The sequence below is a fragment of the Chrysochloris asiatica genome, unplaced genomic scaffold, assembly GCF_000296735.1.
Source record: "Chrysochloris asiatica unplaced genomic scaffold, ChrAsi1.0 scaffold00044, whole genome shotgun sequence".
NCBI lineage: Eukaryota > Metazoa > Chordata > Mammalia > Afrosoricida > Chrysochloridae > Chrysochloris > Chrysochloris asiatica.
In genome coordinates this window covers 7,967,129-7,984,628 of record NW_006408562.1, presented here as the reverse complement: position 1 = coordinate 7,984,628, position 17,500 = coordinate 7,967,129, and the positions used below count along the sequence as shown (strand labels likewise).

General features: G+C 39.4%; 1 protein-coding gene across 3 annotated transcripts in view; it reads right to left on the bottom strand.

Moving 5' to 3' along the window:
* Positions 1-17,500, bottom strand: part of LOC102842471 (neuronal acetylcholine receptor subunit alpha-7-like) — a 198,681-nt gene that overhangs the window by 27,013 nt on the left and 154,168 nt on the right. For 2 of the 3 annotated variants that reach the window (XM_006861866.1, XM_006861867.1), the window contains exon 5: positions 5,341-5,420. The exons of the other annotated variant lie outside the window; for it this stretch is intronic. In XM_006861866.1, coding sequence (XP_006861928.1) covers positions 5,341-5,420 — 80 coding nt within the window. The remainder of the gene's footprint in view (positions 1-5,340; positions 5,421-17,500) is intronic. 3 annotated transcript variants of the gene reach the window in all.

Sequence of the window (17,500 nt, the reverse complement as noted above, 5' to 3'; positions counted from 1 at the left end):
GTAGTACCCACTTCCAGATGATGCCATGTATGTAGTACCCACTTCCAGATGATGCCATGTATGTGGCCCAAGTCAATGCACTGGGAAAGGCACCTCTAGCCTGGCTGTCCAACCCTAGAGCCTGGTCCCTTGCCTCCAAACTGCAGCTAAGCCTCTGCAGAATAAACAAGCTTAAACCTTTTTGGAACATTTCTAGAAGAATAATTCAGTTAAACTGTCACTGTCTTTTAAAAAATTCAAATACAGCACTGATACACTCTGTTGAAGAAGACTGTTCGGGGGGCTCTCTGTGCAAATAATTAGCAACCCTGAAAATTCCCATTTACCATGTGCATTCTTGAAATTTAAATAATAAGACAAAATAAAGAACAGAAAACCCCAGAGAAGTCAATGAAATGATGAAGAGGTTACAAATAGAACCTGAAAGATGTGTGTGTGTGTGTGTGTGTGTGTGTACTTGGTGAGACTGGGTTATTTTCTTTAGGTTAAAAATAGACAGAATACATGGCTACTTAGAAATACACGTGGAACTAACGTTAACCAATCGACATTCTGAATCAAGCGCAGAACAAGAACGAATTGGTTTCCACAGAAGCCACACTGTTTAGATACAAGAAGGATTTCCACTGAAAAGATGGGTTTTAGGGTTCAGTAAGTTTGAACTGCAATGTTGGCAGTTTAAGCTCACCAGTCACTCCTTGTAAACCCTATACAGGGTTGCTATGGGTCGGAATCGACTCAACGGCACTTAACAAGTTTTAAACAAGCTTCCAAGAAGTTTCAAGAGGAAAACAGACAGATGCTCTTTGGTTATTCATGCCGACTTGTTTTTCTCTGCACCTGGGAAGCCTGGAAGAATCTGGAAGACACCAAAGTGAGACTGCTTCACTGCGAGTGGACACAGGGTATGCCCTCTGAACTTCTGCTGTTGAATTAAAGAATGAGTGAATGTGGAAAAGGACAGGGAACAGCATACTGCCTTTGCAAACATGGGTCCTCACCCACAGCCAAGCTGAGGAAGGATAATAAGTCCTCATCCCCTCAGGGTCTTCTAAGTACAACTTGACAACATTACATCAAACCTAAAGACTCTGGTGGCAGAGTGGTTACGTGCTCAGCTGCTAACAAAGAGGTTGGTTCAACCCCAACAGCCGCTCTGCCGGAGAGAATGTGGCAATTTGCTTCTGTAAAGATTTCAGCACTGGAAACCATATAGGATAGTTCTAGCTCTAGCCTGTCGTACAGAGTCACAATGAATCAGATTCCCTTGATAGGAGTGGGTTAGGGCTTTGTGTTCTGTTTTTCTCCCATCAAATATTCATGGGAATCTATAAATCATCATTAACACTCTCCTTTCATGTGTTACCTAAGTCCTCCAAAGCCCACACAGTTGGGAAGATGGAAAATGTGATTCTTTAAGTATATGATCCCATTTCAATGAAGTGATAAGAGGAGATTTTTCTAGAGGCAGAAATCAGTTCAGTGACGGCCTGGGACGGGCAGTGGGGACATGATGCACTACAGGAAAAAGCGATAGTTTTGGAGTGATAGAAATGTCCGGAAATTAAATTGTGATGATAGTGTCACAACTCTGGAAATATGCTAGAAATCATTGAACTGTACACTGAAAATGGGTGCACTGTATGATATGTACATTTTACCTCAATAAAAGCACATATTAAACACATAATTGGTTTTAAAAAAAAGGAAAAAGAAAGTAATTTTGCAACTAGAGCTTCTATTTCAAAACTTGCAGCTGTTGAAGAGAAAAATTAATCATAGGTATCTTGCTTTTATTTTAAGGTTTTCTTATTCATGAAGTCAAATTTAGCTGCAAAATAATTCTTGACTAAAAGTTAATCCTGCCAAGAGTCCTTCACCCGAAGTTGCTAATCTTCTCTTTCCAGTTCAAAGCCAGGTTTACTTCATTTAAATTTCCAAAGGTATCATGGCTTCTGGTGGGTATAGAACCAGAGATCATCTTGTGACCAGATATCAGCTGATCTCAGTAAAAGGAGAAAAGATAGGGTCTATTAAGCTCATTAAAATTAGCTAATGTTTCATCTTTTCTTTTCCATCTTCTTTGCTTTGTAAGTTTCATTGTAACTAGCTTAACTGGAACATTATTCTTTTCTTTTGCAATCAGAATTATCTCCTTATATGCATATAGAATAAGTGTTCAAAATAAATCTTATGTTTCAATTTCTTTGAGTGTGATTTTTTTTTTTTTTTACTTGTGCCTCACTGAACTGAGCGGAGAGCCAGGTTACAGGACCCCATCAGCAACTCCATGTTTGTTTGTTTTTTTAAATGGAATTGGAGACTCCAGAACCACAGGTACTCTGTTTAGGGTCCTGGCCTAGAAAGTGAGGTTGACAGTAAGCAGGCTACTGCGTCAGGGAACGCTCTTCTTAGAGGCTCAAAATCGACTCAGCTCTCAGAACCATCTGCCGCACACTATTGTTCTACGTTGTTGAGTGCTGGACACTTTTCCAAAGTAGCCTTCATAATAGAAGTTGTTCCTCAGAAAGTCTATACAGGGTCACTATGAGTTGGAACTGACTTGATGGCACTTGACAACAACTGTGTGGTGCTGCGGGTTAAGCGCTGGACTGTAAAGTAGGTTTGAACCACAAGGTTGACTGTTCAAGCTCACCAGTTGCTTCTTGGAAACCCTTTACAGAGTTGCTATGAGTCAGAACTGACTCCATGGCACTTACAACAACAACAACAACAGTAGAAGCTGTTGCAGTTCTGGTGAAAGGAATGCACAAGTAATGAGACTCAGTCCACAGCCTCAGGGGCAGTGGGCTTCAAGTTAAGAAATAATGTGCTTGGAGAATGGCAAGAAAGCAGTTGCCTTAAAAAAGAGGACTTGAGAAACTGAAACTCTTCCATCTGTACATTCATTGTCATAGTTAAGTGTCAAATTGGTTACGATGCATAGCAACCCTATCTATGTAGGGTTGGGTTTCCAAGAAGTAGCTGGTGGGTGAGAACCGCTGACCTTGTTGTTTGTAGTCCAGTGCTGATCCTACAGCACCACATCAGATTTATTGAGAAGTATCTGCCACTGAGGAGCTCTGGTGGCACCGTGGATTAAGCATAAGGCTATTAATCAAAAGGTCAGTGGTTTGAGCCCACTGCAAGAGAAAGATGCGGCAATTTGCCTCCATCAGTGTTTGCAGCCTTGGAAACACTACAGAGCTGCTCTACTTTGTACAAATACAGAAGCTGGAATTGGCTCCACAGGTATTTTGCTTTGTTTTGATTATCTACCACGACTGAGTCCATCATTCAACCACTCCTTCATTCACATGTTATGAAACACTACACTTCACCACCTTGGGGCAAGCATAGACTTTCAGAGTGGTGCATCATAAGGTGGAAAACCAGTGTGACAGCTTAGGTTTTGTGTCACCTTGGTTGGGCTAGGATTCACAGTGGTTTTGTGGTTAAGACATCACCTCCATGATGAGATATGATATAGTAAAATCAGCCCCATGTTGTGATATAATGTGAGCAGTCCTGATCTGATGTTATTGCGCTTTGTTCTGTGGTGTTCATGAGGTCAGACAAAATCTACAGGATGAGGCTATATACTCAATAATTTCTTTTGAGATATAAAAGGAGAGGGAATTGGGCAGAGAAAGGGGAACTTACTACCACTACCAAGAAACAAGAGCAGGAGTGGAGAGTGTCTTTTGGACCTGGGGTGCCTACACTGTGACACTCTGAAATCCAGGGACAAATTGATGCTGAGACACATGAAAATCTCCAAAGAATGTGGGAACAACTAATGGTGCAAGGAGACCAGGCCCTGTCCCCAGAGCCGGTATTCTGAATTCAGACTTCTAGCTTTCTAAACTGTGAGAATAAATCTCTGTTTTTCAAAAGCCATCCACTTGTGATTTTCATATTATGTTGTTGTTGTTGAGTGCCATCAAGTTGATTCCGACCCACAGTGACCCTGTATAGGGTTTCCAAGGAGCGGCTGGTGAGCTTGAACCACCGACCTTGCAGTTCAAATGGCTTTGCAGTCTGACTCATTAATGCACAGCACCACACCAGGACTCCATTCATGTTATGTTATTGTTGTTTGTGCCGTGGAGTCGGTTCTGACTCAGAGCAACCCTGTACAGGGTTTCCGAGGCTGTAAAACTTTATGGGAGCAGAAAGCTTCATCTTTCTCCCACAGAACAGTTGGTAGTTTCGAACTGCTGACCTTGTGGTTCCCGGCCTGATTCATAACCACTACACTACGAGAGCTCCTCCCATTCTTTATAGTAGCACTAAATAATGAAGATAACCAGATTTTGCCTAAAGATGCTTCTCCTATAGCCAAGAGAATGGCCTTGCAAAGCCCTGAAGGTAAAGCTAGCTTTGCTAAGTGCTGTGAAGTGAATTTGCAAATGGTACCACTGAGAAGGGAGTTAGGGGTCAGGAAGGGGATAAACATCAAATAAGAAATTGTGTGTGTAAGTGGAGAGTGGTACAGGTTGCTTGAGTGCAGGAAATTAAACAAACCAAACAGGTCATCAGTTCATAAACAAGGGTAGTGTAGTAGGGAGATAATCCTGGGTGGGGGGGAAGGAGGGAGAAAAACACCACAATATAGGTATGTTAAAGCCCACCCCAAATGTGCCTCAAAGCCATCAAACACCAGAGTTCCACTTGATGGATGACTTGTACCTAGTGAATCATCCCAAGACCTAGGAAATCTGACCAAAAGGATGAGCTCATGAGAAAAAGAATCAATCTCGAGGAAGCAAGTCAAAACAGAGTTAGTTGAGAAAAAGGCGAAGTATCCATTCAGGAACAAGTCATTAATCAGTTCTATTCTGGAAGCATTTGATTTTGGATCTAATATGCTGAGTGCTCTTTAATACATCCTCCTTCAGAGATCACTGTGAGCTCTGCATGTCACCTCCAAACCTTCCTCTACAGCATCACCAGAGACACTGACTAGAGCAGGAACAAACATGCTGAAATGGAGAAATAAGTGGCTTGGTTATGGGACTCGAAGGTTGTAAGGGGAGTTGGAAATCATCTAACTAGGAAAACTCCTTTTAATTCTTCCATTTTAAAGAAGACACAGCAGAAAATTAGAACAGTTGATACTTGCTGGCAAAGACAGTTTGAGCAGTGGCTCCAAGACAAAAGATTCAGAAAACATGACGGCAGAGAGGAGAGGAGAAGAAAGCAGGACAGGCAAGACGAGGGCGAGCAGAGGTAGAAGGTACACAGCTGAGTCACAATGTATTAGTGCATTGCTGGGCTGACATCCTAAACTCACTTAAATTATGAACATGCATGAGGACAAGAGAAAATGGGTCTTACCTGGAGGGAGGTACTGGCAGTGCCCGGAGGAGTTCACTAAAACGTTGGTATGGAATGTGGCATCAAACCGTTCATCAGCGCTAGAAACAGGAAAAGCATTCCATGAGCCAATGTTACTAGGCAGAAGTTTCCCAGGTGCCTGGTCGTGCCCAAGTCAGTCATGGTAGGAGGAGGGAAGGCGTTTGCAGGGATTCCTGTTTATTGGAGGAAAGGAGCGCGAGCTCTCTCATTGCAGTTCCTGTTCCTATCTGGGTCTGGAAGACTTCCTCAGCAAATCGTGGAAGGGCCAATTCCCTCCACATACACACTCCAGTCATATAAACATTATATATATACACACACACACACACACACACATACACACACACATACATATATGCATATACATACAAGTTCACACACATATACATACACACATACATGTACATGCATATACACACACATATACACACACACAAACGTACATAAATATATATATGTATGTTGTTGTCGTTAAGTGCCGTCAAGTTGGTTCCGACCCATAGCAATCCTGTATAGGGTTTCCAAGGAGCAGCTGGTGAGCTTGAACCACCGACCTTGCAGTTCAAGCAACTTTGCAGTCTGATGTATTAGCCCACAACACCACACCAATATTCCACACACACACATATATATGTATTCATATTCATATACACACACATATATGTTGTTGTTGTTAAGTGTTGTTGAGTAGGTTCCTACTCATAGTGACCCTGTTTCTGAGGAGCTGCTGGTGAGCTTGAGCTGCCAACCTTGCTGTTCTAATGACTTTGTAGTCTGATGCATTGACCCACAATACCATACTAAGACTCCACACACATATACACATACACACACACACATATATACACATGTTCACACAAACATATATATTCATATACACACACATATATATTTTTGTTATTAAGTGCTGTCGAGTTGGTTCCTACCCATAGCGACCCTGTTTCTGAGGAGCTGCTGGTGAGCTTGAATTGCCAACCTTGCTGTTCAAACAACTTTGCAGTCTGGTGCATTAATCCACAATGCCACATTAGGACATATATATACATACATATACATACACACACATATTTATGGGTGTGTATATAACAAAGCTTCTAACAGAAAAGGGAGTAGGAGGACTTCAGAAGATGAAAAAAATGTCAATATATTTTCAGGAGTTAAGGAGTAGTAAGTGTGGGCAGTAGTGATTCTACTGACAGAATTCTTGTCTTCCCTTCAGGAGCCACCAGACCAACATTTATCACACTTCATCAAGCTTCCCTATGGTCCTAACAGACACTGAAACCAGCTCCATCAAGGCTCCCATGAACTACTTCTGGATTTAATGCCCTGAATGCAGACAATACTGAGGCCAAGAGGAACTCCATCTAGGGGCCAGAAACTTTGTTATCACATCCCTTCCACAACTACCCTATAAGCTCCTTGAATTGCAGGAGCCTCCCCCAGAGATTTCTCTCCTCCAGGTATAACAGCTGTACTGTTTGTTTTTACAAATGTGACAATCCCACAGTGCACAATGCCCTGGAAACAACAGACCAATTTAGCTCACACACACACAAAAACAAAAGAGAATGCTTAAACAAATGACCAAGATGCAGAGCCAGAAAATGTTTCTAAGGAAAAAAAGGTAATGGAACTAACTGAAAAAGAATTCAAAAGAATGATAATTAGGTACTTTCAAAAGGAGTGATAGAAAGATTGAGCAAATTAAGGACGAGAATATCAAAACTTTAAAAGAATTCAGGAAAATACTGCAAGAACATACAGACAAAATAAATGCAAATTTTGGAACAATACAAAACCTGCAATGAGAAATCTGAAGATTAATACTAAGATCTCAGAAACTAACAATACATTAAAAGGGCAAAGTAGTAACTTTGAAGCAATTGAAGCCCAAATTAGTGAGCTTGAAGAGAAAACTCTCAATATTAGTATACTAGAAGAACAACAGAAAAAAGGAATGATAAAATTTAAAGAAAGCCTAAGAATTATGTGGGACACCACGAAGAGGAATAATTTATGGGTGATTGGAATTCCAGAACAGGAAGAGACAAGCACAGAGGAAACTGCTGATGAGTTGTTGGAAGAGCACTTCCCTAACATCATGAAAGATGAGAAGATAAGCATACAAGAAGCTGGGGTTTGCTGAGCTTCTTGAATGTTTATCTCTTCACTTTTCAGGATGTTAGAAAAAATTTCTTCCAGAAGCTACTCAACTATCTCCTCTGTGGACTTGTGTGATTCTTCCTTTTCTGGAATGCTGGTAATTTTTAAGTTATTCCTCTTCATGTTGTCCAACATGAATCTTAGACCTGCTTCAGATTTTTTTGAATCCTTTTTTTCTGCTTGGTCTTCTATCTTAGTGGTATTGAGAGATTTGTCCTTCATTTCACTAGTTATGCCATTCAATTTTTCAATTCTACTCCTTTGCCCTTTCAGTGTATTGTCTATTTCTGATAATCTATTATTGATTGTTTGAATCTCTTTCTGTAGGTTTTGAATTGTTTCCAATGCTGTATCTATCTTATTTGATTGTTCCTGTAGAGCTTTCCTGACTTCTTCCTATTTTTCTCAACTCCACTGTAAAGTGTTTTGAAACATTTTATAATCATTTTTCTGAATTCCTTCTCGGTCATGTCCAAAGTCTGCCCTCCTTCCAGAGTGTAGTCCAGGTCGACCTCTAGTTCTTTTGTCTCAGACATTTTATCATGTTTATGGACATGTGTTGATATGGTCATCTGTTTTTGCTTTTAGACATGTTTTGTATTTAGCTGTGGCCTTAATACTTGTGTGTTTTGGTATTTTTTATGCTAACCGATTGCCTCCAGGTAAATGTAATCGGGAGGTGGGCTTCCTTTTCCACTATTCTTATTGCTTAACTCAGAGTAACTTTCGCAGGTGTTGTCTGCCTCCCTGGCGTATGGCAGTTGATATTGGTTCTTTCCTGGATTGTAGGGCTTTACAGGGTATGATTTTATCTTAACTATATGGCAGCAATTGCTGACTCTTCTTGGGTAGTAAAGGGAGAGAAAAAGCCACCTATAGATAAAAGAGGGAACAGAAAAAAAAATACAGCAGAACTAAACCTCCCCTCCCCCCCATAAAAACAGCAACAGCAAAAAAGCAAGGAAAAACCAGAACAAAAACAACACAAAAAACAAAAATCAAAACAAAACAAAAAACCAGACTGGATACTGGACTCTATAATCATGGAAAAAGGAGAGGAGATAAAAGAAAAAGAAAATAATACTCTGTAGTCTAATATGAGCACGACTTTAATGTCCTCTTTCAGTTTGTTGCCTTCAAGGCTGTCTGATACATTTTAAGATGCCACTGTTCATTGTTATGCTGTACCTCAGGATTTAGTTTTTGATCTGTTTTGTTTTTAAACTCTCTCCCTCTCCACACCCCCATTCTGGCCCTTTCCCTATTAATAAACAGTTCAGGACCAGCTGTGGCCGTTTTGAGCTGCCTGTTTGTAGCATAGTGATTACGAATCAGGCTGTCAAGCCCAAAACCAGCAGCTCGGAACCACCAGCTGTTCCGCAGGAGAAAGACTAGGCCCTCTGCTTACGCAGAGATTCACAGCCTTAGAAATCCTGCGCAGGGTCGCTATGAGCTGGAACTGACTCCAAAGTACTCAAAAGTGAGAAGGTCAAGTCCCTCTAAATGCTGAGAGGATCTGTGTGCATGTGGGGCGGAAGAACCCTCCAGTCGTGGGAGTGGGGGTGTCTACTCGCTCGGTCACCCCCTTTAGTTACCAGACTGGAGGTACGTAGACAGCTAAAGGCCAATGAACAGATAACAAAAAAAAAACAAAAACAAAATCAGAATGGCAAAACCAAACACAGAATATTGTCACCTTTGCTCCAAGGTTCCTAAGGTTGTTCATTCCTGGGGTGTCTGCTTGCTCCCCCGCTTGGTCTTACCATTTGTTCTCACCCAATTTGTCAGCTTTGGGCTGCTAAGCCTGGCAGATTCTAAAGTATGAGATGTCTTAGCTTTCGCAACAAGTTCCACTAACTATAAGCCTTCAAACATTTTAGAATATTTAAAAAGTTTGAAGGCTTATAGTTAGTGGAACTTGTTGCAGAAGCTAAGACATCCTCATATTTTAGAATCTACCAGGCGTCCTGGTGTGGTGCTGTGGGTTAATGCGCCAGACTGCAAAGCTGTTTGAACTGCAAGGGCGGCGGTTCAAGCTCACCAGCTTGGAAACCCTACACAGGGTCGCTCTGGGTTGGCATCGACTCTACGGCACTCAGCAACAACAACAACAACACCTCTGTAGTTCAGAATTTTGGCGCTCTCCCCTGAACCCACTTCGTCTGGTATTCTGTGGTATTGCTGACGGAGATCTTCACTGCACCTCTACCCTATCTGCCATCAAGCCCTGCCTCCTTCCTTGCACTGCTCTTTTAAAAACTTAAGCTTGTACCTACAATTACAGCAAAGCAGCTCTGAGGCACACTCGGCAAATGTCACCACCACTGTGGAGTAGGTAGTGGCAGCAACTGAAAGCATCCTCTGTCACATGCTGCATTGTACAGATGCTACCTGGCACAGACGCTGCATGGCATAGGTGCTGCATAGCACAGGCACTGCATGGCACAGGTGCTGCATGGTACAGACGCTACATGACACAGAGTTTTGCTTATTTTAAGTTTGGGATCCTTCTTGTCTGTCTTTGACTCTTATGATAGAGACTTATGCTGTGAGCATATGTTAGATCAATGATTCAAGTCTGAAAAACTACAACAACCCCTACTGCTCTTCTTCCCACTATTCAGAACAATTTCATTGAAGAGACACTTGGAACTGCAAGGCAAATGGACAAAACCAAAATAAAAACCTGTTACCAGTAGCAACTGACGACTTGTATGACATTTTCCAACCCAAACAAAATACTGAAATAACTGGAATTTTAACACTGTAACAGTAAAAATATAAAATGGAATGCTCATTCTAATGCTTATATTGGTCTTTAGATATCTTTCCTCTTACCATTTTTGCAACTTTTTTTAACCTTACAGAATGCTTTTTTGGTTGTAATCATGTTGTTATGAAGTGCCATCGAGTTGGTTCTGATCCATAGTGACCCTATATAGGGTTTCCAAGGAGCAGCTGGTGAGCTTGAACCACTGACCTTGCAGTTCAAATGGCTTTGTAGTCCGGCGCATTAAGCCACAGAGCCACATCAGGTTGTAATCATAGCTACTCCTAATTTATTTTAGCTCTTGTTTGTCAGGTGAGTCTTTTTCTCTTTTCTTTTCAATGTTTGTTACTTAGGCTTTGTTGTTGTTGCCATCAAGGCTGTTCCAACTCATAGTGACCTTATTACACAATAGAGTGTAACACTTCCTGGTCCTGTACCAGCCTCACAATGGTTGTTACACTTGATTCCACTGCTGATCCCACTGTGCTCATCCGGCTTGTTGGGAGGTCTTCCTCTTTTCACTGACTTTTGACTTTACCAAGCATGATATAATTCTCCAAGGACTGGTCCCTACTGATAATATTTCTGAAGAATGAGAGACAAATTCTGGCCATCCTGGCTTCCTAGGAGCATTCTGACTCTACTTCTTTCAACACAGATTTGTTTGTTTTCCAGGCAGTCCATGGTACTTTTAATATTCTTCTCTAACACCATAATTCAAATGCATTAATTTTCTGTGGTCTTCCTTATTCACTGTCCAACATTCACATGCATATAAGGCAATTGAAAATACCATGCCTTGGGTCAAATACACCTTAGTCCTCAAACTGACATCTTTGCTCTCGAACACTTAAAAGAGGTCTTTTCATCTAAACAATATATTTGTTATGATTATTGTGTGCTGTTGAGTTGGTTCCATTTCATAGGGACTCTGTATAGAAAACAAAAATCCTCACAACTGTATTAATAAATAACCTCATGGTAAACAGAGAGAAGACTGAAGTTGTCAAAGACTTCATTTTGCTTGGGCCCATAATCAACACTTATGGAAGCAGCAGTCAAGAAATCAAATGACTTATGAAAGACCTCTTAAAATGTTCAAGAGCAAAGATATCTGTTTGAAGACTAGGATGTGCTTGACCCAAGCCATGGTATTTTCAGTTGTCTCATATGCATGTGAAAGTTGGACAATGAATAAATAAGATGGTAGAAGAACTGATGCATTTGAGTTATGTTGTTGGAGATGAATATTAAAAGTACCATGGACTGCCAGAAGAACGAACAAATCTGTGTTGGAAGAAGTACAGTCAGAATGATCCTTGGAAACCAGGATGGCAGGACTTCATCTTAAACAACAAAACAGAGTTTCTGAGAGTGTTTCAAATACAGATCTTATAGTTACCAGTCCAGCGCTTATCCTACAGCACCACACCAGGGCTCAAATAACCTATTTTATTATTGTTTTTAAGTGCCATCAAGTCAATTCTGACTCACAGTGATCCTACCTATGGTCTCCAAAGAGAAGCTGTTGAGTTTGAACTGCCGATCTTGTGATTCAAACTGACCTTGAGGTCCAGTGCTTTATCCTACAGTGCCACACCAACCTAGAGCTGTATTTTATTACTATTATTAGAGTTGGGAAATCTTTGTCTTTCAACCACCCATTTAATCCATTTAATTTCTCTTGTCCACTGTATTTTTTGTTTTATTTCTTTCCATCTAACTTTATGCTTTCAATCAGTTCCCCCTTTTACAGCAATGTTTCTTCCTGCCTTTAGGTTTCCCATGTCTGTTTTTCTCATACCCATTTAACCCCCATCTGCTTGCAAGTTAAATACATCATTTTTATGCTTCTGGTGGTGATGTTTACATTTTTAAGATGTATATTTGACACAAAGCCAGTATCCCTATGCTTTTCCAGAGCAATGTACAATCTAATATTTTAAACCCAAGTACTGTCTTTCATGTTAATGTGTTTCAGTATTTTAATTCTATCTTGTTTTTCACATCCCAAAATTCATCACTTTTTATATTCAAACTTGTTTTTATTGTCTTGAAAGATTATCAATCTGTGTTGGAAGAAGTATAGCCAGAATGTTCCCTGGAATCCACGATGATCAGACTTTTTCTATCATACTTTGGACATACTGTTAGGAGGGACCAGCCCCTGGAGAAGGATACCATTGTTTGCTAAAGTCGAGGGTTGGAGAAAAAGAGGAAGACCCCAACAAGACGGATTGGCACAGTGGCAGGAGCTATGGAATCAAATGTGTGAGTTTGGCTAAGACTGGGCAGTGCTTCTTTCTGTGGGGTTCTCCCTGTCTTGTGGGGCAGCAGGAGGCTGTGGGACTGGGAAGGGGCTTGATCAAGGGGTGGGGCATAGGCACTGATAGCAAACCTCCTCCAATTGGAGATGATTATCTTGACCCTCGCACTGCTGGTTTCCAGGCATCCAGAACTGCCAACTGTACCTCTAGTCCAAACAGTTGAAACTGGGTTTGTTTGAATGTTAATGAGAGGACTTTGTGGTCCAGAGCATAGCAGTTTATGGGCAAAAACACTTCTGAGAGTCCAAGTTCTGTAGCCTCCTCCTTGTATAACACTTATTTTGAGTAATGACCTGATCATTGGCATCTAACCATAGGGATAAATGAAGAGTGTATATTTCTGATGTCTATTAAGTTTACTTGATTCTTTTCAAAACTACTTTTTAAAGAGCACTTTGTTTTCTTCTGTTTTCAATTCTTAATTTTACTGTTGAACAACTTCCATTATCTTTTAATTAATTTCCCCCCCATAAGTTACTGAATCCCCTTTGTGTGTGTATATTTAATGAACTCCTTTAGTCAATTTAGATTGTTATTTGTGGGGGAGTGAGCTCCCAACTAATGATTTGTTGTTGTTGTTGTTAGTTGCCATCTAGTCAGTACTGACTCATAGAGACCCTATGCACAACAGAATGAAACACTGCCCAGTCCTTCATCAATCTCATAATCATTACTTCACTTGGGCCAATTGCTGCTTCCAGTGTGTCAGTGCATCTCATTGGAGGTCTCCCTCTTTGTCACTAACCTTCTACTTCCCAAGCATGATGTCCTTCTTCTGGGACTGGTCCTTCCTGATAATATGTCCAAAGTATAAGAGATCATATCTGGCCATCCTGGCTACTAAAGAGTACTCTGGCTGCACTTCTTCCAGCACAGATCTTTTGGCAGTCCATGGCACTTTCACTATTCTCCTCCAACACCATAACTCAAATGCATCAATTCTTCTATGATCTTCCTTATTTACTGTCCAACTTTCACATGCATATGAGGTTTGTTGTTGTTTAGAGGCTGTCGAGTCTGTTCTGACCCATAGCGACCCTGTATAGGGTTTCTGAGGAGCAGCTGGTGAGCTTGAACTGCAAAGCCATTTGAACGGCTTTAACCTACAGTGTGTACATTGGAAGTCTTACCCAAAGCAGCAAAGAAAATGACAAGAAAATGCACAATGAACTCAGGACAGAAAGTTATATGGAACAACAATAACAACAACAACAACAACACAACAACAAGCAGCACCACACACAAATGACAGCAATCAATTCATTGTTACTGTTGTTGTTAAGTGCTGCCAAGTCAGTTCCAACTCATAGAGAACTTCTATAGTGTTTCCCAGGAATGGCTGGGATTCAATAAGTTTGAATTGCTAACTTTGCAGTTCAAACTGATCTTGTAGTCCAATACTTATCAAACAATGCCACACTAGGATGCCATTGATAATTACACTGAATACCAATGGATTAAATGCATCCATCATGAGACAGAGGACAGCAGAATGGAAAAGAAAACAGGATCCTTTAATATTCTGTTTACAAAAGACACACCTTATATACAAAGATAAAAATGGGTTAAAAACCAAAGGATGGAAAAAATATATCAAGCTAACATCAATCAAAAACAAACATGAGTGGCAATATCGATTTCTGATAAATAGACTTTAAGTCAAAAACCAGCATTAGAGTCAAAGAAGGACATTACCTCATGATTAAATTGTCACTTGAACAGTAGGATATAACCACAATAAACATGAAAATCAGCATATTAACACAACAGTTCCAACAATTAGAAAAAGACCAACAAAGTAACCCTATAGTCACCAGAAGAAAAGAAATGATAAAGATTAGATGGGAAAAAAAGAATTACAACACAGAAAAACAATACAAAGAATAAAGAAGACAAGAAGTTGGTTTTTTGAAAGGATTAAATTGTCAAACCATTGGCAAATATAACAATAGAAAGGAAGGAGAAGATGCAAATAACAAGCATAATAATAATAAAAAAACAACAACTACATGGGTGATGTCACAACAGAACCAAAGGAAATAAAAGAGGATAATAATTGAATACAAAGAATAAATGCACTCCAACAAATTGGAAAATTCTGAAGAAATGATTAACTTCTCAGAAAAACATATCCTACCTAAAGAACAAGAAAAAAGTAGAAAATGTGAGCAGACCTATAACAAAAGAAGAAACTGATCAGGTCATGAATCCCCTCAACCCACAACCTCCAAAAAAAAGTCCAGGACAAGAGAGCTTTATTGATGAATTCTACAAAACATTTAGAGAAGATCTGATACCAATTCTACTCAAACTATTACAGAACACAGATGCAATTTGATGAAAAACTCTCAAATAAATTTTATGATGTGAGTATAACCCTCTTAACAAAACAAGGCAAAGACATCACTAAAAAAGAAAATTATAGATCAATATCCCTCATGAACATAGAAGCAAAAATTCTCAACAAATAGCCAATAGAATTCAAAAATATTTCAACAAATATTACATCATGATCAAGTGGGATTCATATTAGATATGAAGGATGGTACAATATTAGAAAAACAGTTGATGTAATCCACTGCATAAATTAAACATGCAAAAAGAGCAACAATATCACATCAGTTGATTCAGAAGAGGCATTTGACAAAATCCAACATCCATTCCTGATACACTCAACAAAATACGAAAAGAAGGGAAATTAATCAATATAATTAAAAGTATATATACAAATCTAACAGCCAATGGAGAGAAACTAAAACCATTACTTTGTGAACAGGAACTAGACAAGGATCCTTTTTTTATCACCAGTCTTATTCAATACTGTGTTGGAAGTCTTACCCGAAGCTATTAGGCAATAAAAGGAAATTAAAGTCATCCGAATCTGTAAAAAAGAAGTAAAACTCTATTTGCAGATGATATGATCCTATATGTAGAAAATCCTAAAGACACATCAAGAAAAGTATTGGAACTCTTTGAAATATTCAGCAAAGTGGCAGGGTACAAGATGAATATACAAAAATAAGTTGGATTCCTCTACACTAATAAAGACAGCTCTGAAAAAGAATTTAGGAAAACAATACCATTTATAATAGCCACCCAAAATATGAAATACTTAGGAATAACTCTAATCAGAGAAACAAAAGACCTATACAAAGAAAACTATAAAACACTACTCCAAGAAACCAAAAGAGACTTATGAAAATGGAAGAATGCACCATGTTCATGGATACAACCACCACTCAGCTGTCAGTTTGTCATATTGTGGAAGTGTGTGTGTTGCTGTGATGCTAGAAGCTATGTCACCTGTGTTTTAAATAACAGCAGGGTATACTCATGGTGGACAGGTTTCAGCTGAGCTTCTAGACTAAGACAGATTAGGAAGAAGGCGTGGCAGACTACTTCCAAATATTTAGCCACTAGAAACCATATGAAAAGCAGTAGAACACTGTCAGAAAGCACTAGACTACGGAATATTGAAACACGATGAATAGCACCAGAATGTTGTCAGATACAGTACCAGAATATGAGTCCCTCAGTTGGAAGGCAGTTAAAACATGATGGGGAAAGCGCTGCCTCGTCAAAGTAGAGTTGACTGTGATGACATGAATGGAGTAAAGCCCTTGGGACCTTCATTTGCTGTTGAGGCACAACTCAAAATTAAGAGAGACAGCTGTAAATATCCATTTAATAATTAGAACATGGAATGTATGAAGCATGAATCCAGGAAAATTTTAAACTGTCATAAATGAAATGGAACACATAAAAATCGATATCCTAGGCATTAGTGAGCTGAAATGGACTGGTATTAGCCATTTTAAATCTGACAACCATATGGTCTACTATGCTGGCAATAACAAATTGAAGAGGAATAGTGTCATAGTCATCATCAAAAAGAACAACACAAGGTCTATCTTGAAAGTCTATCTAGAATGCCACCTGTGATAGGATAATATACATATGTCTATAAGGAAGATCAGTTAATACCACTATTATTCAAATTTATGTAGCCACTAAAGCCAGTGTTAGTGAAACTGAATAATTCTACCAACTTCTTCAGGTTGAAATTAAACAAATGTGCAATCAAGATGTATTAATAATCATGGGTGATTAGAATGCAAAGGTTGGGAACAAAGATGAAAGAGCAGCTGTTGGAAAATATGGCCTTGGTGATAGAAACAATGCTGGAGATCACATGATGGGATTTTCCAAGACCAATGACTTCTTCATTGCTAATACCGTTTTTAAAACAAAAATCAAAGGCAACTACATACATGGACCTCATCAGACAGAATACACAGAAATCAAATTGACTAAATCTGTAGAAAGAGATGGTGGAAAAGCTCCAAATCATCAGCCAAAATAAGGCCAGAGGGAGACTATGGAACAGACCATCAAATTATCATATGCAAGTTCATGTTGATGTAGAAGAAAATTTAAACAAGTTCACAAGAACCAAAATTTGTCTTTGAACATATCCTATCTGAACTTAGAGAACAGATTTGATGTATTAGACACTAAGAACCAAAGACTAGAAGAGTTGAGTTATGGGATGGCATCAAGAACACCATGTAGGAAGAAAGCAAATGGTCATTAAGAGGAAAGAAGGAAAAGACCCAAATAGATGTCAGAAGAGACTGAAACTTGTTTGCCAGTATAGAGATGCTAAAGAAAATGGAAGAAATGAGGAAGTAAATGTGTTGAACAGAAAATTGCAAAGGACAGCTCAAGATGACAGAATCAAGTATTATAATGAAATGTGCAAAGATCTGGAGTTAGAAAACCAAAATGAAAGAACACATTCAGAATTTCTCAAGACAAAGTAACTAAAGTAAAAATTCAAGCCTCTACTTGTAATACTGAAGGCTTCTATGGTGTT